The sequence below is a fragment of the Lontra canadensis genome, unplaced genomic scaffold, assembly GCF_010015895.1.
Source record: "Lontra canadensis isolate GAN:19392208 unplaced genomic scaffold, GSC_riverotter_1.0 scaffold111, whole genome shotgun sequence".
Lineage (NCBI taxonomy): Eukaryota > Metazoa > Chordata > Mammalia > Carnivora > Mustelidae > Lontra > Lontra canadensis.
Window position 1 is genome coordinate 2,909,487 of NW_022631105.1, and position 20,337 is coordinate 2,929,823.

The following is a 20,337-nucleotide window of genomic DNA, read 5'->3' on the forward strand; positions in this document are numbered from 1 at the left end:
CCTAATTCTACGGGGCACGGGTTATTTGTATGTCCCTGTGGATGTGAGAATTAGAGGAGGGTTTCGGTGCCCTGGAGCAGGGACCGTGCACTTCTGTGTGCCTCAGTCCTGTCTCCAGAGGCCGTGCTGGAGCCCCTTAGCCTCTCCTCAAGGAAGGGATCGCACAGTCTCTCCTCGGGGAACTGTCGTGCCTGTCGTCAGCATTCTGTCTGGTGGCCTTCGAAGAAGAGAAGGTGGTACTTTTCCCTTCGGGGCCACAAATCCCCAACCGAGTCCGATTTTAAAGAAAAAAGCGAGTGTGAGTCTGCTTCACGTTCGCCCGGGACGCGCGTCCCTCGGAGCTTCCTGTTGTGTCAGCCCTGCTCTGCCCAGCTTGCTCTAATGCGGGGGATACCGCGGGATGCGTAAGACGCAGGAGACGGTGTGTCAGGTGGCGAACTAGCCATCCGTACAGGACTGACGAGGCAGGACGGTGGGTGCAGGGCGAGTCACGAGACAGAACATCACCCTTTGGGTGGCGGGTCTGTGCCTTGGGATGGTCTGTGGGAACAGGTGACTCCTGAACTCCGTCCTAAAGGACGAGTGGGGGTGGGCGTTGGAGGGTGTCCCAGATGGAGCAGCGCGGGTAGACAGGTGGCGCAGGTGGGGCTGGGGCAGTGGAAGGCACATACTCTGGGCTGGGGCATCCCTTCTAACGCCCCCTTTACGTGCCGTGTTGTGGACGCTGGAGTCTTCTCCCCGTAGCTGTTCGAGCGCAGGGAGACGGGGAGATGCACATTGTAAGTCACGAAAGTTGGAGGAAGGGAGTACAGGCCAGGACCCTGTACCGGGCAGGGGTCCGAGGAGGGTGGGGCCCGTGTGAGAGTTACAGTTGCAGAAAACTCTTCAAAATAAAGTCATAGAAGTGTTAGGGGGCCGTGCGTAGAGACTATCCTAAAAAGCAGTAGAATAACTCACAGAAAAGGTAGAGAAAAATTGGCTTTTGTTTTGTTGGATTAAAGGATTAGCCCAGGAGGGCAGCCTTAAACAGCAGGAGTGTGAGAGCAGGCGAGGGGAGGCGGGCACTCAGCATGGTGGGGGGGGGGGGACACGCCACGTCAGGTGCAGCTCGGGGTTCTGAAGCAGGTGACCCCGGCTGAGAGCGGCGAGGACGGCCTCCTCAGCCTTCCACAGTCAGTGGGGTGAGGGCAGGGGCCGTGTCCGGCAGATGGGAACGTGGGCGGCTGGAGGAGCCCACCTCTGCTGGGGCAGGCAGAGGGGTCCCCGAGGGGTGGCACTGGGTAGAGCGGGGTTGCCAGGCTGCTTGGTGGGCTCATCGGCAAGGGGTGTGTTGTACCATGTGCTGCCGTGGGACGGGGCCACCCACAGCGCCGTGCGTCGTGGCAGTGCTCACCTCCTTGGGTGGGCGCCAGGCGGCAGTGCCGTAGGGTGGGGGGCAGGGTTCGGGCTCCCTGCGGGCAGTGTGGTTGGCGGGGGAGGGGGCTCCTGGCTCGGGGGCGCGTGAGCTGCAGCCCAGCAGGGAGGAAGCCCTGCCCGTGGTCATCCGTATCCCGTGGGGCTGGCCCGTACCCACGGAGGGGATCAGGCTCTCATCCAAGGGGAAGCACATCGGGGACGTGTGGGCCTCGCTCTAGCTGCCGTGGAGTTCTCTGAAGGGCTTGGGAGCCAGGGGGAAAGCTGTGCAGGACGGGAGGAGGGAGGTGGGAGGGCAGTTCTGGACCAGCCTGGGGAGGGCACGTGCGGTGGTGGACTCGGCCCGGAGGCGGACTCCAGCGCAAACGGTGATGTGGCCAAATGGGGGGGGTGGCCAGGGCTCTGTCCTGTCCTTGGAGGTGGGGGTACACAGCAGGTGCACCAGAGCCGGTGGCAGGGGAGGTGGCTGCTTCCAGCAGGCTTCACCAGTGTACGCAAAGGGCTAGAATAGTGAAGCTTAACAAGGAGATGAAGCAGAGCTGCTTTGCGGGGCACAGTCTCTCCGCTGCGCTGTTTGGACTCTGACACCCCTGGCCCGCCGTCCAATGCGTTCTAACGCCTGTGCGGCACAGAGCAGCCCCGTGCCCCCGCTCGGGGTCCGAGTTAACCGTTGGTGGTGTTCACTGCTTTCACGCTGCTTTTCCTTTTTTCCCTTTAGAGAAACGAGTAATGGCTCTTAATCACAGGGGCTGTTTGGTCATGTCTGAAGCAGTTTTCATGGTCACCCCTGGGGGGCCCTGGGGCGGTCCTGTTGGCATCCAGGGGTGCGGCCAGCGTCCTGCACGGGCTCGCCCTCCGCCCCACGTGGGTGGTGCCAGGTGGGGAAGGCCCTGCTTCAGGAAGAGGGCGCTCCATTTCTTGCTCCATCCGGGGATTCAGATTCAGAGAGTGCTGGAGCTCATTTCACGTTGTGGTGCTGGATGGATCACCCGTAAACACAGCATACCCCCTTCGGCGAAGCAGACTATGAAACCGGTAGTGGGTTGTTTTGAGAGCAGTCTAACCCGAAAGTCCGTTTTCCTCTGTTTTCCTGAGTACTTGGAGTTGAGGACAACTTTGGGTCTTGTGTGTGTCTAGATAATCCAGACGCACGGTGGCGCCGTGGACCCCACGTTCTCCAGCCGCTGCACACACCTGCTGTGCGAGAGTCAGGTCAGCGGGATGTACGCGCAGGTGAGTGGCCTCGGCTCTGATTGCAGCGAGGTCTGTCCCTTTTCAAGGACCATCCAAGGGTTCTAGAGTCTAGTGTCTTTGGAAAGGACTTTTGTCTGCTTCTGAAAGGGAATACGTTTTTAGTGATTTTCATCAATCTGTGCTGGGATAAATATGTGTGTGGACTGCTGGCCTCTACGTCTTTGAGCTTGGAGAAAGTGAAGGCAGCCCCAGGTGGTGTCAGGGAAAGGACACGGTCCTTTTACTCGGTCCAGAGCAGCACTGACCAGCTGGGGGGCGGAAGCAGGATTTCCCGCTGTTGTGGGGCTGTGTACGTACGCAGGGCTGGAGGAACGGCTCTAAGGCCCCGTGGGGCACAGGCTTTCTCCTGCTGTCACCTCGACTGTTCCCCCAAGTCTCGTCTCTTCTCCTAACAGTGTTGTTGTTGGTAGACAGACAGCGGTCGTTAGGTACATCATGAATGGCCACCCAGAAGCTCCTCTTAAACACTTTCCAACTGAAAACACAGAAGTGTGTGAGGGTTGGTTTCTCTCCTCTGTGGTTCATTTTAGTGGGCGGTTATATTTTTTCAGAAGAAACTTGTTCTCTTTGGGGCCCTCGGTGTTCTTAAGGGAAATTTTCATGTTGATGATCACAAACCTTACTCATGATCAAAGTTATTTTTAAGGTTATTATAAGATGTGTTGCTTTTGTCCCCCGTTGCAGGCTGCTTGTGTGTAGGTGGCCCCATTGTTAGTTGCGTGAGAATCCGCCTGCCTCTGTCATTTGTCCCTTTGGTAAAGCCAGCACTCGGTGCCCTGCGGTCCCCACAGGCCTTCCCACGCAGGTGCTGCTGCAGTTACACAGCCTGGCCGCTTTGTGCCTCTCCCACAGCCGCACACACACCAGCCCGGCAAACCTGTAATCTTCTGTTTGGCAGGCGATCAGGGAGAGGAAGAGGTGTGTCACTGCGCACTGGCTGAACATGGTCCTGAAGAAGAAGAAGCTGGTGCCGCCTCACCGTGCCCTCCACTTCCCGGTGGCCTTCCCCCCGGGTGGAAAGCCCTGCTCTCAGCACGTAAGGGACATCCCTTGGCGTCATGATCCTGTCCCGCCTGCCCGTCTCCCGCGTGGGCCTCTGAGTCCCTGTCCTGGCGTGCTCCCTCCGGCCCAGCTTGCAAGGGCCCTGTGGTGCCACTGTCTCATTGCCCGGGTCCCTTAAAGCCATCAGAGTCCCCTGCATGGAGCAGAATTTCACCGGGTCTCTCCAGCCTCTGACGCTTAAAACCCTCAAGTAAACCAGGCCTTGCATGTTGGGAGCGGCCCCGCTGGCAGGACTTATCCAGAGTTGTGGGGTCTCTCACGTAACCTCCAGGTTGGGGTTTAATGAGAACGAGGAACTGGCCAGTTCACGTTAATGTGTTTAGTGAGAGAGCTTTGTTCAAATGATCCAGACAGCGTCCTGTTAACGCAAGCAAGATTTCCCCGTGTTTGCTGTCGTGTTCGCTGCCCCCCCCTCGCTTCCCCAGTGGTGACGCATGTCACCGGTGGACCGTGGACAAGAGGCTGGTTTGGACATTCGCAGGAGGGGCGTTCCCACCTGTGTGCAGGGACGCGGGTGACGCGTGGAAACACACGTGGGTAAAAGAGCAGGTGTTCACGGGTCAAACTGTCTCTGTGTCTTGGCCTTATTTGCTCTCTTTGTGCTTAGATTATTTCTGTGACTGGATTTGTCGACAGTGACAGAGACGACCTGAAGCTGATGGCTTACCTGGCGGGCGCCAAGTACACGGGCTACCTGTGCCGCGGCAACACGGTGCTCATCTGCAAGGAGTAAGCGCGGCCCCGGGGGCTTGGGGGGCTCCCGCAGGGGACCCCGGTGTGGGGTGGGGCTCTAGGTCCCGCAGGGACCCTGGGGGCCGGGTCCGCAGTCCTCTTGTTCCTGGTGGGAGTTTGAGAGCCCGAGTCGGTCGGAAGAACGGCCGTGATCTTTTTGATAGCAGCGGGAGTGCCTATAAAAGGGAACGAAATGAGAGGAATCAGTAAGATTGGGATTAAGTTAGTTCACATGAGGTGAACTTCGTAAACTAGCAGATAACCCAGTGACCCAGCGGGAGCCGGGACGCGTCCTGGAGTCGCCCGCCGGGGGTTACTGGTGATCCTGCCGAGATGCCCCCGCTGTTTCTGTGGTACTGTGTTGAAAATAAATGTTATTTTGAACAGTAGGCAAGTCTAACACTTAATAAAATGTGTTTTTTTCTCAAAAAAAAAAAAAAAAGACCCACCGGTTTGAAGTATGAAAAAGCCAAGGAGTGGAGGATACCGTGTGTGAACGCCCAGTGGCTCGGCGACATCCTCCTGGGGAACTTCGAGGCGCTGAGGCAGGTCCACTACGGCCGCTACACGGCGTTCAATCTGCAGGAGCCGTTCGCCCCGACTCCACACTTGGTTTTCAATCTTCTGGGTAAGTGGGGTTTCACCGGCACGTCAAGGGTCACAGGGCTCCCGCTGCCTTGCATTTACCGGAGGCACAGCCGTGCCCTTAGTCTTCCTGTCGTGTTCAGTCCCTGTCGTAAGACGGTCATTCAAACTCTGCTGTACTGTGCTCGCTTGTCAAGGTCATTCGGCGTGAGGTCCGGATGGCTTTGATCACGAGAGAGGTCCTCGGTTTAAGCCACGATCTCTCTCTGGGACAGACGCACCTGTCTGCCTTCCGTTCTGAAATGAAAGCATCCTAAAGATTCCTCTTCCTTGAAGCATTCAACCCGGCCGATGTGTGGGGGACGTGCTGTGGTCCTTCAGGCTGGCTCCCTGGCGCCATGGGCACGCGGCGGCGGTTCCCACGCCCAGCCGCCCGCCGCCACAGCGGGCTGTGGGATGGCTTCGCTTTGCACACCTGTTGCTGGGCCGTCGCTGCTGTTTTCCCTCGTGCTCCTCACCCAGAGAAGGCTCAGCACCTTCCCTCCCGAGCACTGTCCCCGCCTGCCCTCGTCCTGGAAGAGAAGTTAGCACAAGCGTAGTTCTGTCTTGTGTCCTTGATAAAATTGTCTACAAAGCCGCCTACATGTCTAAGGTTACCAGCCCCAGAAAAGGTTTTCACAAACAGGCTTGCCACGGAAGCAGTATTGTTGTAAAATAACTTCTCTTTCTCTGTAGATGCTTGGAGAGTCCCGTTGAGAGTGTCGGCCGAGCTGCTGATGGTACGTTCAGTCTTTGGCCAAGTCGCTGAGGCGGTCACTGTCTTAGAAAAATGCAGCATTTGTCGGTTAAAAACTCCTTGAGTAATTAGTCCACATATCAAATGAAGGTTGTATCTCCCCACCTGTCATGAAACGTTTAGCCCCGGGTCCTTTCTTCCCTTACCTGGTGGTGGTGGTTTCCGTCCTTGGTACTTCTGTGCGGACGAGCACTGTTGGCTTCCACGAGCCGTGTGGCTGCTGGAAAGAGCGAGAAGGAAGTAGGGCAGACATACATCTTGTTTACGTCTCGCGCACGGGCTGGGAGCCCTGATGGCAGCACCGGCAGCTCCGACGCACTCTGGGCCGCAGAGGAGACGGGAGGGGGTATCTGGCCATGTCGGGGGAGGTGTCTGATTCTGTCCTTGGCTCAAGTTGGAATGCCAGTGACCGTCAGGAGAGAAGCCGGGCTGCCCTCTGGGTGGGGCCGTCGGTCAGATGTGACGGTGGGACACGAATGGTGTTTTCGGGCTGTGTTTACGTGGCATGTCTAAGTAATGCCACACTGTAGAACCTGGTCCCTGGTCCCTGTCACTGCTCACGTGCCTGCCACCGCAAGGACAGCCCTGGTTTCCTTGGTGGGGGCCGTGGAAGTTAATGGTTCAGGGTTAGGTGCGTGTGACCGCGTGCACCCTGCTGGGTTTTTCCACTGATGGACTTGCAGGTCACGTGGAGCTATGGAGGGAGGGTCGGTGTCCTGCGAGCCGCCGAGGAGCGTGCTCTTGTCAGGATTACGAGAACGCCTCGGCCTGTGCCCTGCTTCCTGACGATCTGCGGTGCCGCCTACACGTCTCACGTCATTAGAAGCCGCTGACGACTATCCACAAAGTGTTTCCTTCATCCTGATGATGTGATGACGTGGTCACGTGGGGTGGTTCCTTTCGCTTGAACTCACAGTTGTGGTTTTAATGAAACCTGAGCAGCTCGGACACCTGAGCAAAAGCAGATACTCTCCGGATCCATTTGGATGAGAGGGTCATGGTGGCCTTGAGGATGAAGCCGGGAACGTGGTCCTCAGGGACGATCCGTCCAGGCCCCGCGCCGCAGACACCACCTTCCCTGTAGCTCCGTGCGGGCAGTCACAGCAGCCCGGTCACCCCGCTCGCGTCCCCTGCGTGTTTCTTGCTGCTGCTGGTCCGTGGCGCCGGGGACACTTGCCAGCGCCTGCCGCCTGCCAAGAGCCGAGGGCTGCTGCTTGTTGGGGTGCCGGGGAGCCTGTGAGCCCGGCCCCAAGTCTGACGGGGTGCGGGGGTCCCCGGGGTCGCCTGCGCACATGCTGACTTGCGCGGGGGCCGTCTACACCCGGCCGCGGTGGTTAGAAAGCGGTCAGGAGGGGCTCCGGGCCGTAAACCGTAGCGCGTCTCTGGAAGTAGCTGCGGATGCGCCGCGGGCCACCCTATGACCATCCTGTGATGCACGCAGCCGGCGGTCCTGCTTGAGGGGCCGTCCGCTTCGGGGGGCTGTGACCACAGTGACCGTGTTCCCCACAGTCCCCCCTGGGACACAAGGCCACACGCGTGAAGTGAAAACCGCCGCGGGGTGTTGAAGCTGGAGGGTGGGGAGGACGGGGACGCCCCGAGGGCCCGAGGGTTTAGGGGGCCTGGAAGGCAGGCGGCGAGCCGCACAGCAGCGTCTGGAGCCTGCTGCTGGCGGCAGCTCTCGTCGGGGTCCCGGGCGGGTGCTGGTGTTGCCGCGGTGGGGCGCGTGGCCATTGCAGGAGCGCTGGCTCTTCCCCGCGTGGATCGCCCGGGGCGCCCGGTCAGGGGCCCATGAGCTAAGCGTGTGACCTTTTGCTTGCAGGGCGTGCGGCTGCCTCCCAAGCCGAAAGCCAGTGACGCGACGGCCCAGCCTTCCTCCAAGAGAGCCAGGTACGGCCGCCCCGCGCTGCCCGCTCGGCCCTCGGCGCGTCTGGGGAGCTGGGTTCGGAGCGATTGCGCAGTAAATGAGATTTGCTTATTGCCTCGCAACTTTGTTGTGGTTTGTTTCTGTCTCCTTGCTCGATGTAAAACTGAAAGGCAAGTATTTTTTTTTTAATTTAAAAAAAGCAGCTCTATTTTTTTTGGTTTTGCTTTTTTACGCAAAACTGTATCGGAAGCTCGGGGGACGCAGCTGCTGTGGCGGAGTGAGCGGGGGCCCGGCGGGGCGGGCTGGGCTGGGGCTGTGCCCGCGCACGTGGGAGGGCATTTGCGGGGGCTCGGGGCTCCCGTGCTAAAGAGCAGGTCGGCCGGCTCCGGGCAGCAGTGGCGTCCCAGCTGTCCCTGGGTGAGTCAGGCACAGGGGACACAGGATGAGCCGGGAGCTTGCTGCTTCATCTGGGCGTCTTCCAAAGCCCTTATTTCTCAGCTGGACATGCGAACCACAGTTGACCTGCTCGGCCTGTGCCCTGCGGTCACCAGCTTCCCTTAGTCTCTCCCCTGCTGTGCATCCTGCCCGTTCCACCCCCACATCACAGTGTGTGAGTCACAGAAGGATTTGGTAACGTTCTGATTGTGTGACCATGTCTAATAGGGTGAGAGCATGAGCAGTGGTGGGGCCGTGGGTACGGACGGGGAGAGAGAGGATCTCAAGCAGACTCCGTGCCTGGTGCCGAGCCTGGCTCAGGGCTCGATCTCATGGCCCTGAGATCAAGAATTGGATGCTTAACCGTTGGAGTTACCAGTGCCCCTATGATTATTTTTAAAATGGTCATATAAGTGCTCTAAATGAACCTTAAAAACTATTTTTTGTAGACGGTCTCAAATGTAAGGTAAAAATGGAACTCAAAAATGTTAAGTAAAAGACTGAGTGATTTAATTTAAAAGGTGTGCTTAAGTCCAATAGCTTGTGTTGAGCCTCTGTTATATGTAAGACTGGGCAGAGGTCTTGCGAGAGGCTGCACCTCCCGGGACGCCCCCGCAGTGGCTGCGCACACCCAGAACAGGTCCTTGGCGGAACCATCGAGACAGGACTTGAGAACATTTGTCACTGGGAAGGGGAGGGTGTCAGTGGGTTACTTTCCTTGGAGGCACCGTGCACAGTCTTTTGGGGAGACCGTGGAAGATGTGGGAAAGACAGGACAGGTGCCTCCCGTTCCCCCTGATGGAAAAATCCCCACATACTTAAAGGTCCCAGCAGTTGTTAAAATAAAAATGATCTTTAGCAAACAAGGGGTGTTAGTAGTTTCAAGTGAACAAAGTCAGCTTTGTGTTTTCTGTATTCATTTTACAGAATCGAAGATATACCACCTCCCACCAAAAAGTTAACACCAGAATTGACCCCTTTTGTGCTTTTCACTGGGTTTGAGCCTGTCCAGGTTCAACAGTATATTAAGGTAAAATTATATTCTGCTTTCTGTAAGGATATTTTGCCCTGTGCCTTTCTGTATATATTTGTTTTAGGGTAGCAGTTAATTAAAATTACATTGAGTCAGGAATATCCTAATAGTCTTAATAACATATAAAGTAGTTGTAGTAGTTTCTTTGGTAATAAGTAGTCATTAAATTGTTGAGGGTTTTTCACCTCGTTCGGTGCTTTCTACATTTGGTTTTCTACGTAGACACTTGCTTTCTTCGTAGGACACTGGTGATTAGACCGAGACCCATTTTTATAGCTGCGGGAACAGGACCAAGCCTGCTCGAAGGCCATCATCCTAGAAACGCCCAGCTTAGCCCCTTGGCGTCTCCCACGGAAGCCGCAGGCCACCTGGGGGAGGCTCAGGGAATCATGTCCTTGGATAGGAAGCGGGGATACGACCTCAGACACACGTCCTGGAGCAACAGCTTCCTGTTGCTGAGCCGTGGGGGTGGGGTGCAGTGAAAAGCTTGTGACTGTCCTGTTGGATTCCTACGTTGTGCTTTTCGTTGTTTTTACGGGAAAGAAACTGTTACAGATACGATTCTAGGTTCAGTACAATTTAATTTTTTGTGTTCACAGTTGAGTGTAGACCCTCGGTGTTTTCCGTGTGCTTGCATCTCCTCGGTCACGTCTCTGCTGGGATTCTTTGAAAGCAGAGACTGTAGGTCCCCGTGCTTCACGCACCCCCGTGTCAGCTGCGGGTCTGAGACGCGCTGCCTGGTGCTCGGGGACTTTACTGGCAGGGAGGTGGCGTCTGTGGCCGTGACGACAGCCGTGGGTGCCGTCGTGCCGCGCTGTCACGCGGTGGTGAGGCCGCACTCATTGCTGCCTGTGCTCCTCCCTTCAGAAGCTCTACATCCTGGGGGGCGAGGTGGCGGAGTCCGCGCAGAAGTGCACACACCTCATCGCCAGCAAAGTGACGCGCACGGTCAAGTTCCTGACGGCCGTCTCCGTGGTGCAGCACATCGTGACCCCGGAGTGGCTGGAGGAGTGCTTCAAGTGTCAGAAGTTTATCGGTACGTGCTGCCGTCGCGCCCCTCGCGTTTCCTGCTACGAACAGACCTCCTTTTCCCTGGAGTTTGTCCGTTTTCCACCCTGCAACACCAGTTCACTATTTTGCTCCTGACGACTCACCATTAAATTCATGAATTTCTTCCACGTTCCAGCGAGTCCGTGGCTGTTCGTGTGTCGTGCTACGAAGTAGAAGGTTCGGTCATTCAGGCCGTGCTAGGGGAGGATAAGCTCCCTGCCACCACTTTGCTGGGTGCTGACCCGTGTATGTTGTTGGAAACCGGCAGTAGAAGGCGGTCCCCGTGGGCAGCGGTGTCCGTGATGGTCCCGGCCCGGGTTTGATGGCCGGTTCCGTCGGAGGGACGGGGTCTGCCTCCCCTTGCCGGCCTCCCATCATTCAGAGCCCCAGGAGTGAACTTCTGGGCAGTCGGGAGAGGTTTGTCTCAGTTTTCCCAAGAGTTTTTAGAACTTGCTACGCAGAGAGCAAATATGAACTGCAAACCATTTCTCCATGAAGCTTTATGGCCACAGTTCATCTGCGCCTTCGTTAGCATCAGAAGCAGCGGCACTGTCCTCTGTGTGTGAGCCTCCCCAGCCCACTGGAACCCACATCCTTACCCGCTACCTGTCGGCTGCAGCAGGAGAAGGGAGCTTGGCCCCATGACAGGCGTCACCACAATCTGTTTAGTTTCTTGTTTTGGTCTTTAAGCCCCAAGCGCTGTGGCGCTAAGACGTAACTCCTGCTCTCCTGTCTCACTCGCCTTCCCGGCCTCGTGCGGCAGCGACAGCAGACCGGCCTCTGCTTACGGGACACACACGCACACTCTCCCTCTCTCCCTCTCTCACACTTGTGTTTCCCTGCCAGCCGTGTGCCCTGGGTCCCGCGCCCCCTTGCCGCCCTCCCGGGGCAGTAGTACCATACAGACCCACAGAGACCCTCCTGCTCCCCACCAGCCTGATGCTGTTCTGACCCACGAAACTAACAGTATTTGTCCCGAGCAGGGCAAGTGCTTGTTCACGTTACATTGAGGCATTTCCGGTCCATGTTTAACCTGGTTCAATCTTTAGTATAAAACAGTAAAGAGTATATATATTTTAAAGTTCCGGTAGTCTGATATATAGGTGAGAAATTAGGATCCAGGTGAGTAAGTTCTCTTAAGACACTTAGGTTTGTTGTTTATAGCAAAGCGAGAACCATACTTTAAATTCCATGGTGCTCTCTCCAGGTCAATCATAAGGAAAGAATCCTTTACACGAAGATCAGTAATAAATCCTCAACTATAATAGTGTAGCCGATTCTTGTTATTCGTGGTAATCATGCTCGGCAGCGCAGCCACAGACCCCCGATTCGGGAACACCGAGCCGTCACTCCCAGAGCAAAGTCAGGGCTGGGTTCCCGTGAGCCCCAGTCATGTTTTCATCAGCAGGTCAACACCTTACCCTCGTGGGCTCCGTAAAACCTTGTTGGCTGTGTGCCCCTGTTTAAAGACGCAGTTAAGACCTATTCTTGGCTCCTTCCCCCCAATGGCCTGGGCAGCCCTGCAGTAGCTGCGCCCGAACGGAGCCGTCGCATCTCGTGCTTTGTCCAAACGGCAAGACGGCCTCTTCCCGGGGGGCCGCAGCGCCACGCTTTGTGCCGGGGCCCTGAAACTACAGTCACCAACAAAAACCAGGAAAATGTGAACAGATTAACACTAAGTCGACCTCAGGAAGGAAACTTCTTCATGGTCTAGAGCATCGCCTTCTGGGGACAGGCGCGTCTGGGGGCTACGGGTCGTCGTGGCTGTGGAAACACCACGAGCACTGACGTGAGGTTACAGATACTTCCTACCAAGTAGGCAAATTCACAAATACGGAACCCACAAATAATGAGGATGACTGTAGTAACAGAGTTTTTCAAATGAAATTAATTTTTTTGTTCTTAAAGGATGTTAATGAGATAGGAAACCTAATGGTGTGGGCCAAAGAACAAAGCTGTAGAAACAATTCCCATAAACTCACATATTAGCTCCCATTTTTGTAGACGACCGTAAAGTTTAGAAGTGACAGTCTGTTCCTTCGCTGAAGTTTGAGTTGCTTAATTTACCAAGGGTACCCGTTCGTGACACAGGATTCTTTTATCCGTTTGTAAAGTTCACAGCAGTCCACATTTCACCAAGTTTTGGCCGACTGACTTTCACTTGTGTGGCCTAACTGTTGACCTCTGAGGGGTAGAAGGGGTTCAGTTGCTAGTAAACACTTACTATGTATTAGTGATAAATATTCCTACATCTCCTGTCCGGCCCCTGAGTATCAGGATGGAAGCGTGTTTGCAGGTCACGGTCGTTGCCTTCTCGGAGTCCCGTCGCTGGAGCCCGCCATCCGCGCCGTTTTAGTGGCTTCTCGCGCTCAGCGAGGTGCATCTCCGTGTCCCCCTGTCCCTTCACGGCTTCGTAGCTCGTTTCTTTGTGGCACTGAGCGTGGACCACAGTTGATCTGTTGGCTGACGGGAGTTTTGACAATTATGAATACAGCCGCCGCCATCATTCTCGTGTAGCTTTTGTGGGGCTGTGACTTAGAGTCTGTACCAAGGGGTGTGATTGCTGGATCATGTGGTAAGAGTGTGGTTAGTTTGGTAAGAAACCACCAGACATCTTCCACGTTAGCTGCATTTTGCATTTTGCATTCCTGCCGGAGACGAAGGACAGTTCCCGTCGCTCCACATCCTTCCTTGCGTTTGGTGGTGTCAGTGTTTAGGGTTTCTGCCATTTTAGTAGTTGTGTAGTGGTCTCCTCGTTCTCTGGTAGTCGGCAGTGCAGTGATGACTTAGGACATGGAGCGTCTTTTCATGCACTTATCTGCCATCTCTATCTTCTTCGGTGCCACGTCTATCCAGAGTTTTTGCCCGTTTTGTAAATTGAGTTGTTTTCTTATTGTTGAGTCTCAGGAGGTCTGTGTATATTTTGGACAGCCGTCCTGAGTCAGTTGTGTCTTTCCAGCTGTTTTCTGTCTGTGGCTTGTTCTCTCATTCTGTTGACATTATTGTCCCAGACACAAATTTTTTATTTTAATGGAGTCCAGCTGTGATCCGTTATTTCTTCCATAGATCTTGCCTTTGGTGTTGTCTCTGAAGTCACTGCCATACTCCGGGTCATCGAGGTTTTCTCCTGTGTTCTAGGAGTTTCATAGTTTTATACTTAGGTCTGTGACCCATTTTAATTTTTGTGAAGGCTGCAGAGCGTGTCCGGATTCCTACGTTCGCTTCTTGCGTGTGGACATCCAGTTGTTGAAAAGCGGATCTTTGCTCAGGCGTAGCACCTTTTCCTTTCTTAAAGACCAGCTTATGTTGCCGATGTGGGCCTGTTTCTGGGGTTTCCGGATCAATTCTTTGCTGGTGCCACGCGGTGTTGACTCCATCATGAGCGTCGAGCTGAGCTTGGAAGGCGGCCTTCCGCCTTGTTCTTGTCCTTCGGTGCCGAGTTGGCGTCTCTGGCCATTTGCTCTCCGTATCAGCTTTAGGGTCAGCTTGTCGGTATATGCAAGTCACTTATTCACTGAACGATTTTATTTCTTGATTTGAGAGAGTGCGCGAGCAGGAGAGGGAGAGAGAGCATGAGCGGGGGAGCAGCAGGCAGAGGGAGAAGCAGGCTCCCCGCTGAGCAGGGAGCCCAATGCGGGGCTCGATCCCAGGACCCTGGGATCATGACCTGAGCCGAAGGCAGAGGCTTTAACCCACTGAGTCACCCAGGCGCCCCAAATCATTGATTTTTAATAAACATTTAAAGATACTTTGTTTTGCCAAAAGTTGACACTTCGGGATTATTTTCTTAATTTCTCAAGAATATTGACGTTACTTGGGTGGTTTGTAGTAGGTTCTGAAGTTTTGCTTTCAGAGTCATTTCTTCGTTTTACCCATCTTTTAACGTTTTATAAACAGACCTTATAAACATAGTTTATACATAGTTGGTTTTTGATTTAAGAAAAATAACATAGTTGGCTTTGATTTAAAAAAATCTCATTTATTTGAAACAATCACTAAGCTACCAAACAGCTGCAAGTGTGGTATGAATTGCTGGTCTCTCCTGACCCATGGAAGGGCCCCGCCAGAGTGCTGCACCGCCATCCCCAGCACCTTGACCTCTGTCACCCGTGGAGAAGGCCATCGTGCCCCATGGCCACAGCACAGCCCTGAGTCCAGTCCGTGGCCAGTCAGCTCTGCCTGGCCGTCCCCGCAGTGTCCCTCAAATCCAGCGGGTCCGGGTCAGAACCGTGCACACGGTCACCATGTCTCCTCGGTGTCCTTTGTCGCTTCGGTTGGTGGTTTGATAGAGTGTCCCTCTGTCGGGGATACCAGCTGCTTCCCCCCGACTGAGGGCAGGACCTCCCCCCGCGGTGCCGGTCCTTGCAGCACTCCCGCTGGGGCTTGTGCTGTTCGGCTGTGTGACTCCTGGGTCCCTGTGATCCCTGGAGCAGGTGCCGTCTGCGGGCCTTCTCTGTGCGGATGTCATTTATGGGGAAGGACCTCGAAACGGTGCCGGTCTTTCTGTTCATTTGATTTGTTGTTTCCTGGTGTGACTCCTTTTTAAGTTTTACTCCGTGGGTTGTTACCGTGCTGTCTGACGTCCAGTGAGAGCCACTCCGGCTGGCTTCAGGGCCCTGTGCTCTGTCCCCCTGGTCTTTGAGCACTTCCTGGCTTTTGGCACAAGGAGGTTCTAGGCTCAGTTTTGCTCTGCGGCCCTGCGTCAGTCTGGTTTGGTTGTGAGATTGGAGCGCGGAGCCCAGGGTAGCGTCTCCTGCGCCCCGGCTGTCAGAGCCGCTGCTGCTCTCAGGTCGCTGCTCCGGCGGGGGCGCTGGCTGCTACCCGCTGACCCATCACCAGGTCCTGGGAAGGCACAGCGGCCTTGCCGGTTCCCTGGACGTTTGCATCTGATATGTCGTGTGTGACCGCAGCTTTGTTCATTTTGGATTTCTCCAATTTTCAGACCTTGTCTTCCCCCACCTGAACTGTGCAGCAGCTTCGTCTGACTGGCGGGTCAGCTGACTCTCCTGATTGGTAGTGTGGGTCTTTGCTGACCCGACTGTTCTTGGTCGTGGCCAGCCAGCTGGCTGGTGAGCGGAGCGCGGCTTCTCCGGGGATGAAGCCTCGTTGCTTTACGAACAGGACCTTGGGCAGAAACCGCGCGTAGCCTGCAAGCCCTGGCGTGTGTCGTCTTGCTCCCCCGCCCCTTCCCTGTGCCGCACTTTGGGCGACTGTGTCATCAGTTAGAGCTCGCTGTGTTACGCGACCTGGTTTCGGACGTTTCTTAATGTTACCGTAAGAACTCTGAAAGACAGAGTTCTCCTACAGCCTCAAGATTTGGTGAAACTACTCCTAGTAAATTGCTGTCCACTTCCATATATTGAGAAGGAATCTGTTAGATCTGCGCAATTTATCACCAGCTCCTGAGTCTAACGAGGCCTGCGGTCGTCACATACACATTGGATGTGATGTGGGTTCCGAGCTGGTCCCCCTGGGCCCGAGTTCTCCTTCAGGGTCTGTGAACTCGCTGCAACCGTGTGGAGTGGGCAGGGGTGCGGAGCGAAGGTGGGCAGTGGAAGAGGGTCCCCAGCTGTCAGTCCATTTGTTTTCAGGAGCGTAAGACCCCGGAGGCGAAGCTATGCTGTGGAGAAGGAAGTCTGTCTGTCTTGTTGTCTGGCTGTTTTCAGGGAAGAGCGAATGAAACAGAATAGCGGAGATTTCCGTATTCAGTGGTTTCCGGGGGGAGGGCGGGGGTGAGCCGCGTGCGACATGCCCTTGACCTGCTGCCAGGAGACCTCGGGGGCGGATCTCGTGCCTGGTCCCCCGCGAGTCTCTGCTGTTCTAAGTGGGCGGCTCTGTTTTCCAGACGAGCAGAACTACGTGCTCCGGGACGCGGAGGCCGAGGTGCTGTTCTCCTTCAGTCTGGAGGAGTCCCTGAAACGGGCGCACGCCTCCCCGCTCTTCAAGGTAAAGGGTGGTCACCGGCGTCCCCGCGGGTCCCCGCGCAGGGCCCAGCGGCGGAGGGGCTCGCACACTCCCGGCCCCGGGAGGCTGGTCCTCCTCCCGGGACTCGTTCCTGGGGGCCCCTGCCGGAGGCCCAGCGTGCCGCGGGAGCGCCGCTGCCCGTGTCCGTCAGCCGCGCACGACAAGGCAGGCCGCCCGCGCTGTGCTCATGAGGGACCGAGTCAGCAAGACGCGTTTAGGTTGATTTTTCTTGTCACAGATCCTTGGTACCTCATGTTCTTCTCCTTAAACCCGTACTCAGCTGCAGAATGAAGATTCTTGGAAAAAGTAATTGAACATGTGCCTAAATAAGACCAAAAATTTTTAAATATTTGTTAGATAAGATACTTAGAACAGCTTGAAAAATTTTTTTTGAATTGATCTGTTTTTACTCTTTTCAGGGAACCAGCTTAGGAATGAGAATGGAAATGTTAAGATGTATCTTAATCTAAAATCGTCTTGAGTTTTCTGAATGTTTTATGAGCGGTTTAAAACACAGTAGTATTGAGGGCAGACAACAGCTGTTAGAAAGGTATGTCTCAGCCGTCGGAGCCCAGGGATCGCACGGTCTCGAGCAAGGGTCACGCAGGTGCCCAGCCTGCGCCTGGAGGTGGACGGCGTAGTGTTCTCGCTGACCCCACGGAGTCCCTCACGTCTCTCAGGACAGGGGTCCAGTTCCTTTGGCCCCTCCCAGGCCTGACCTGCCCTGGCGAGACGCTCCAGCTAGCTCAGACGGGCACCCTGGCTCTGGGCCCACATCAGGTGGTTGACCAGCAGGGGTGGGGACTTCTGTAACGCCACGGGATTATACATTTGGTCAAAAATCGCAGTAGAATTCATGAAAAATTACATACCCTAAAATTTCAGAGCAGTTAAAAACATGCCCATATTTTTATTTTTAGGCGAAATACTTTTACATCACACCTGGAATCTGCCCAAGTCTGTCCACCATGAAGGCGATAGTGGAGTGTGCAGGAGGACGGGTGCTGTCGAAGCAGCCGTCCTTCCGCAAGCTCGTGGAGCACAAGCAGAACAAGGTGGGGAGAGGGCAGGCGGGCTGCTGACGCGCGCTGTGCCCGGTGCGAGTCCTCGTTCAGTAACCGATAAACTCTTTTTCTTTTCCTTAGAGTTTGTCAGAAATAATTTTAATATCCTGTGAAAATGACCTTCACTTATGTCGAGAATACTTTGCCAGAGGAATAGGTAAGTCTCGCTGCGCTTGCCCGTGCTGCGCGCGCGTGGCCACAGCGGCACAACCGCGCTCATGGGGCTCGTCCGTCCCTTCCAGACGTCCACAACGCGGAGTTTGTTCTGACGGGCGTGCTCACCCAGACCCTGGACTACGAATCATATCCTTTGGGCAAGCAACTCCCACTGCCCACGGGGTCGTATGTATTCCGCGTACATGCCCGACTTAGTGATTCTTGCAGATCCAGTGCTATAAGGGTTTTATGTATTTGTATGTACTTTTCCAGATTTTTAAGAAATACCTGTAAATGCCTATTCTGTGCTCCTTTTACTTTCAGAAAGAAGAGCCACTTTAACAGTTAGGTGGGTGTCCTCTCAGGGGCCTTTTCCCTACCTAGAGACAGAAGGAGACAGATTAATTTGGCCCCGCGAGGATGGGTCAGAACTGCAGGGGTTGGCAGGTTTGGGCGGGCGGTGGGGGGCGGCCTCCCAGACAGTCTGTGCTTTATTGGCCGTGACTGGGTCAGAGACGCGTGCCAGGTCCTGCCATTGCGGAGAGCACAGGACGGACTAGTTTACCCGGGAAAGAAAAATGGCACCACGGTGCTCACTTACCTAGACTGGGCGCTCTGGAAGGGGTGTGAGTTCACACTGTGTGAGACATGTTTTTTCCTCAACGAGCCTACATATAAATTTAACTGATGGCATCGCCACTGCGACTGGAGCCCTGGGACGACAACCGGCGGTGCCCGCTGCGGGGCGGACTGGGCCGCGCTCCCCTTCAGAGGCCTGTGTTCTCCAGCTGCTGCAGGACGCAGGCATTTTAAAGCAGGAGAACAAATATAATAAATATTGTGCATCTTATTAAGATGTGTAATTTTATTCCAAGGAAACATAAATTATGTTTTGTATTATATGAATTTACGAGCCCACATTAGGTTTTATGATTCATTTGCCAGGTTTTTAAATGTTTTCACAACACTGTTAACAGAACTTCGGCTATAAATAAAATGGTGTAAATAAAGACCTTGCTATCTCTAAATTATGGATGTTAAAGATTTGAAACGTTTTGTACTTTGATTATTTTTTTCTTATACTCTTTTCTTTTATATTGAGATCTTGCCCACATTTTAAATAAATGTACTTTTGAACTTAGAACTGAGTGACCCTTTACTTTGTGCACAATGTGTAGGATTTACATCAAACTGGATCATGTTTCAAGTAATTTCAAGGCAAAACAGGATTTCTGGATGGCAGCCATCCTCTGCCAGCGGCATAAACGCCCAAGCAGCGGGCCAGCCACCGCTGCAGCAGCGCAGCCCCCGTCAGAACCTGGAGACCCGCGTCCGTCCCGCTCCGATCCAGACCCCGTGCCCCGCCACTTCCTGCTGGATCGATGCGGAGGCCGCGGTCCCAGACGGTCAGGGCTGCTGTCACTGCTCATCGGGTGTGTTCCCAAAACACCGAATTTGCTTCCATAACAATTTCTGAAATGTCTTCCCTAGAAACCATTGAGACCGTTGGGGCCCACGCGGTCATTCCCAAACTGCACATTCTCTGTTTAATTCCCGAGCACAGTTTAGGAGCCGCACATGCACCAAAGATGCGAGCACAGAACCGTGTTACGGGAACTGTCACTGTTCCTGGAGGGCTTTGTGACAGCACCCCCCCCACCCCCCGCCCAGGACATCACTTCTTCAGGTGTTCCTCCCAGCTCTGCTGCGGTCGGACCACGTGCAGCTCTTTGACCAAGAGGGAAGGAAATCTCCCCGCACTTCACAGTTGAAAGGGTCCGTGTCTAGCCCCGACCTCCTGTGGGAGTTCCTGGTGAGCCGCCCCATTACCATGTGGGCACAGCTCCAGGCTCACTCAGCCTGAAGTGACATATTTTATTGGCTGCCAGAAGTACTTGTCTTGAGCCCTTTAAAGTTGACCCTAAGAGCACTTATTCTCAGATGTACTGTATTCTGGCATTTACTTGTATTTTTAACAAATTGTACCTCAAAATGTGTCCACTTTGAAGCTAATCATTTTATACCGAAGCAGACTTAGAAACACTTACCCGTGGAATTGACGGTTGCACATGCCACAGATGGCATTAGTGTTGCTATGACCTATCTCAGGCTCTGCAAAATCCTGGAAAGGAAGAAGAGTTTCGTAATTTTGAGACCACAGTTTTGATCGCAGAGTATTCAGAATGCCGCCCCGTGGCTCACAGCCTTGAAGGAGGGTGAAGGCGCGGATGGAAGAGACGGGCCTTCTGTGCAGGGAGTCACGCATCTGTTCCATCTTCGGTGAGACGGTGTTTGTTTAACCAACATGCAAGTATGACTGATTTGATTAACCTTTCAATTAGTGCATTTTGGTTTTCGTTTTTTTTTTTCCAAAAGCTGCCAAGAAATAATCCTTAAACACTCCAGGAGCTGTCTGCAGCCAACTGGCTTGCCCAGCTGCTGAGCCCGGATTTGGTGGCTCAGGGGAAGCTTCGAATGAATGTAGAAGAATAGAGATTTCAGGCAAATGCTTCTTATACAAGTTGATTTAAAAAGTTACTTTCTCCTAAAAAAAGGAAGTCTTTCACTTAATCCTGTTGTTTTGCTGGGTCAAGGTTGTTCGACAAATAGGACCTACATATGCAATGTAAAAATGCCTAATAGCCACAGTAAAAAAGATTTTTAAATGTCAAATTCTTAGGATTCTTGGGATTTTATTTAACACCATGCATCTAAAATACCGCTTCAGCTACATGTCGTCATTTTACAAAATTATTGCCACAGTGGCGTTGGCTTGGTTTTCTGGTGCACTTTTTAAAATCCGCTGTGTGCCGCTCACACCTAGCACTCGTCTCATTCTGACAGACTTCCCTTAGAAATATTTTCTCCCTACTCAGATTTCATACCACTTGGTTTAAAAAAATTCGCACGCCCGTTATGCCAAGCATGA

The 20,337-nt window shown here is 54.2% G+C and overlaps 1 protein-coding gene across 3 annotated transcripts in view; it reads left to right on the top strand.

Annotated features, from left to right (window-relative positions):
• The window catches only part of PAXIP1 (PAX interacting protein 1), a 47,740-nt gene extending 29,197 nt beyond the window's left edge, over nucleotides 1-18,543 (top strand). For all 3 annotated transcript variants that reach the window (XM_032840161.1, XM_032840162.1, XM_032840164.1), the window contains 13 exons: nucleotides 2,551-2,646; nucleotides 3,566-3,703; nucleotides 4,337-4,458; nucleotides 4,905-5,089; nucleotides 5,782-5,825; nucleotides 7,662-7,729; nucleotides 9,069-9,171; nucleotides 10,042-10,210; nucleotides 16,070-16,170; nucleotides 17,109-17,243; nucleotides 17,334-17,409; nucleotides 17,495-17,555; nucleotides 18,081-18,543. In XM_032840161.1, coding sequence (XP_032696052.1) covers nucleotides 2,551-2,646; nucleotides 3,566-3,703; nucleotides 4,337-4,458; nucleotides 4,905-5,089; nucleotides 5,782-5,825; nucleotides 7,662-7,729; nucleotides 9,069-9,171; nucleotides 10,042-10,210; nucleotides 16,070-16,170; nucleotides 17,109-17,243; nucleotides 17,334-17,409; nucleotides 17,495-17,555; nucleotides 18,081-18,096 — 1,314 coding nt within the window. In that variant the 3' untranslated portion in view covers nucleotides 18,097-18,543. The remainder of the gene's footprint in view (nucleotides 1-2,550; nucleotides 2,647-3,565; nucleotides 3,704-4,336; nucleotides 4,459-4,904; nucleotides 5,090-5,781; nucleotides 5,826-7,661; nucleotides 7,730-9,068; nucleotides 9,172-10,041; nucleotides 10,211-16,069; nucleotides 16,171-17,108; nucleotides 17,244-17,333; nucleotides 17,410-17,494; nucleotides 17,556-18,080) is intronic.
• The last annotated feature ends 1,794 nt before the right edge of the window (nucleotides 18,544-20,337 follow it).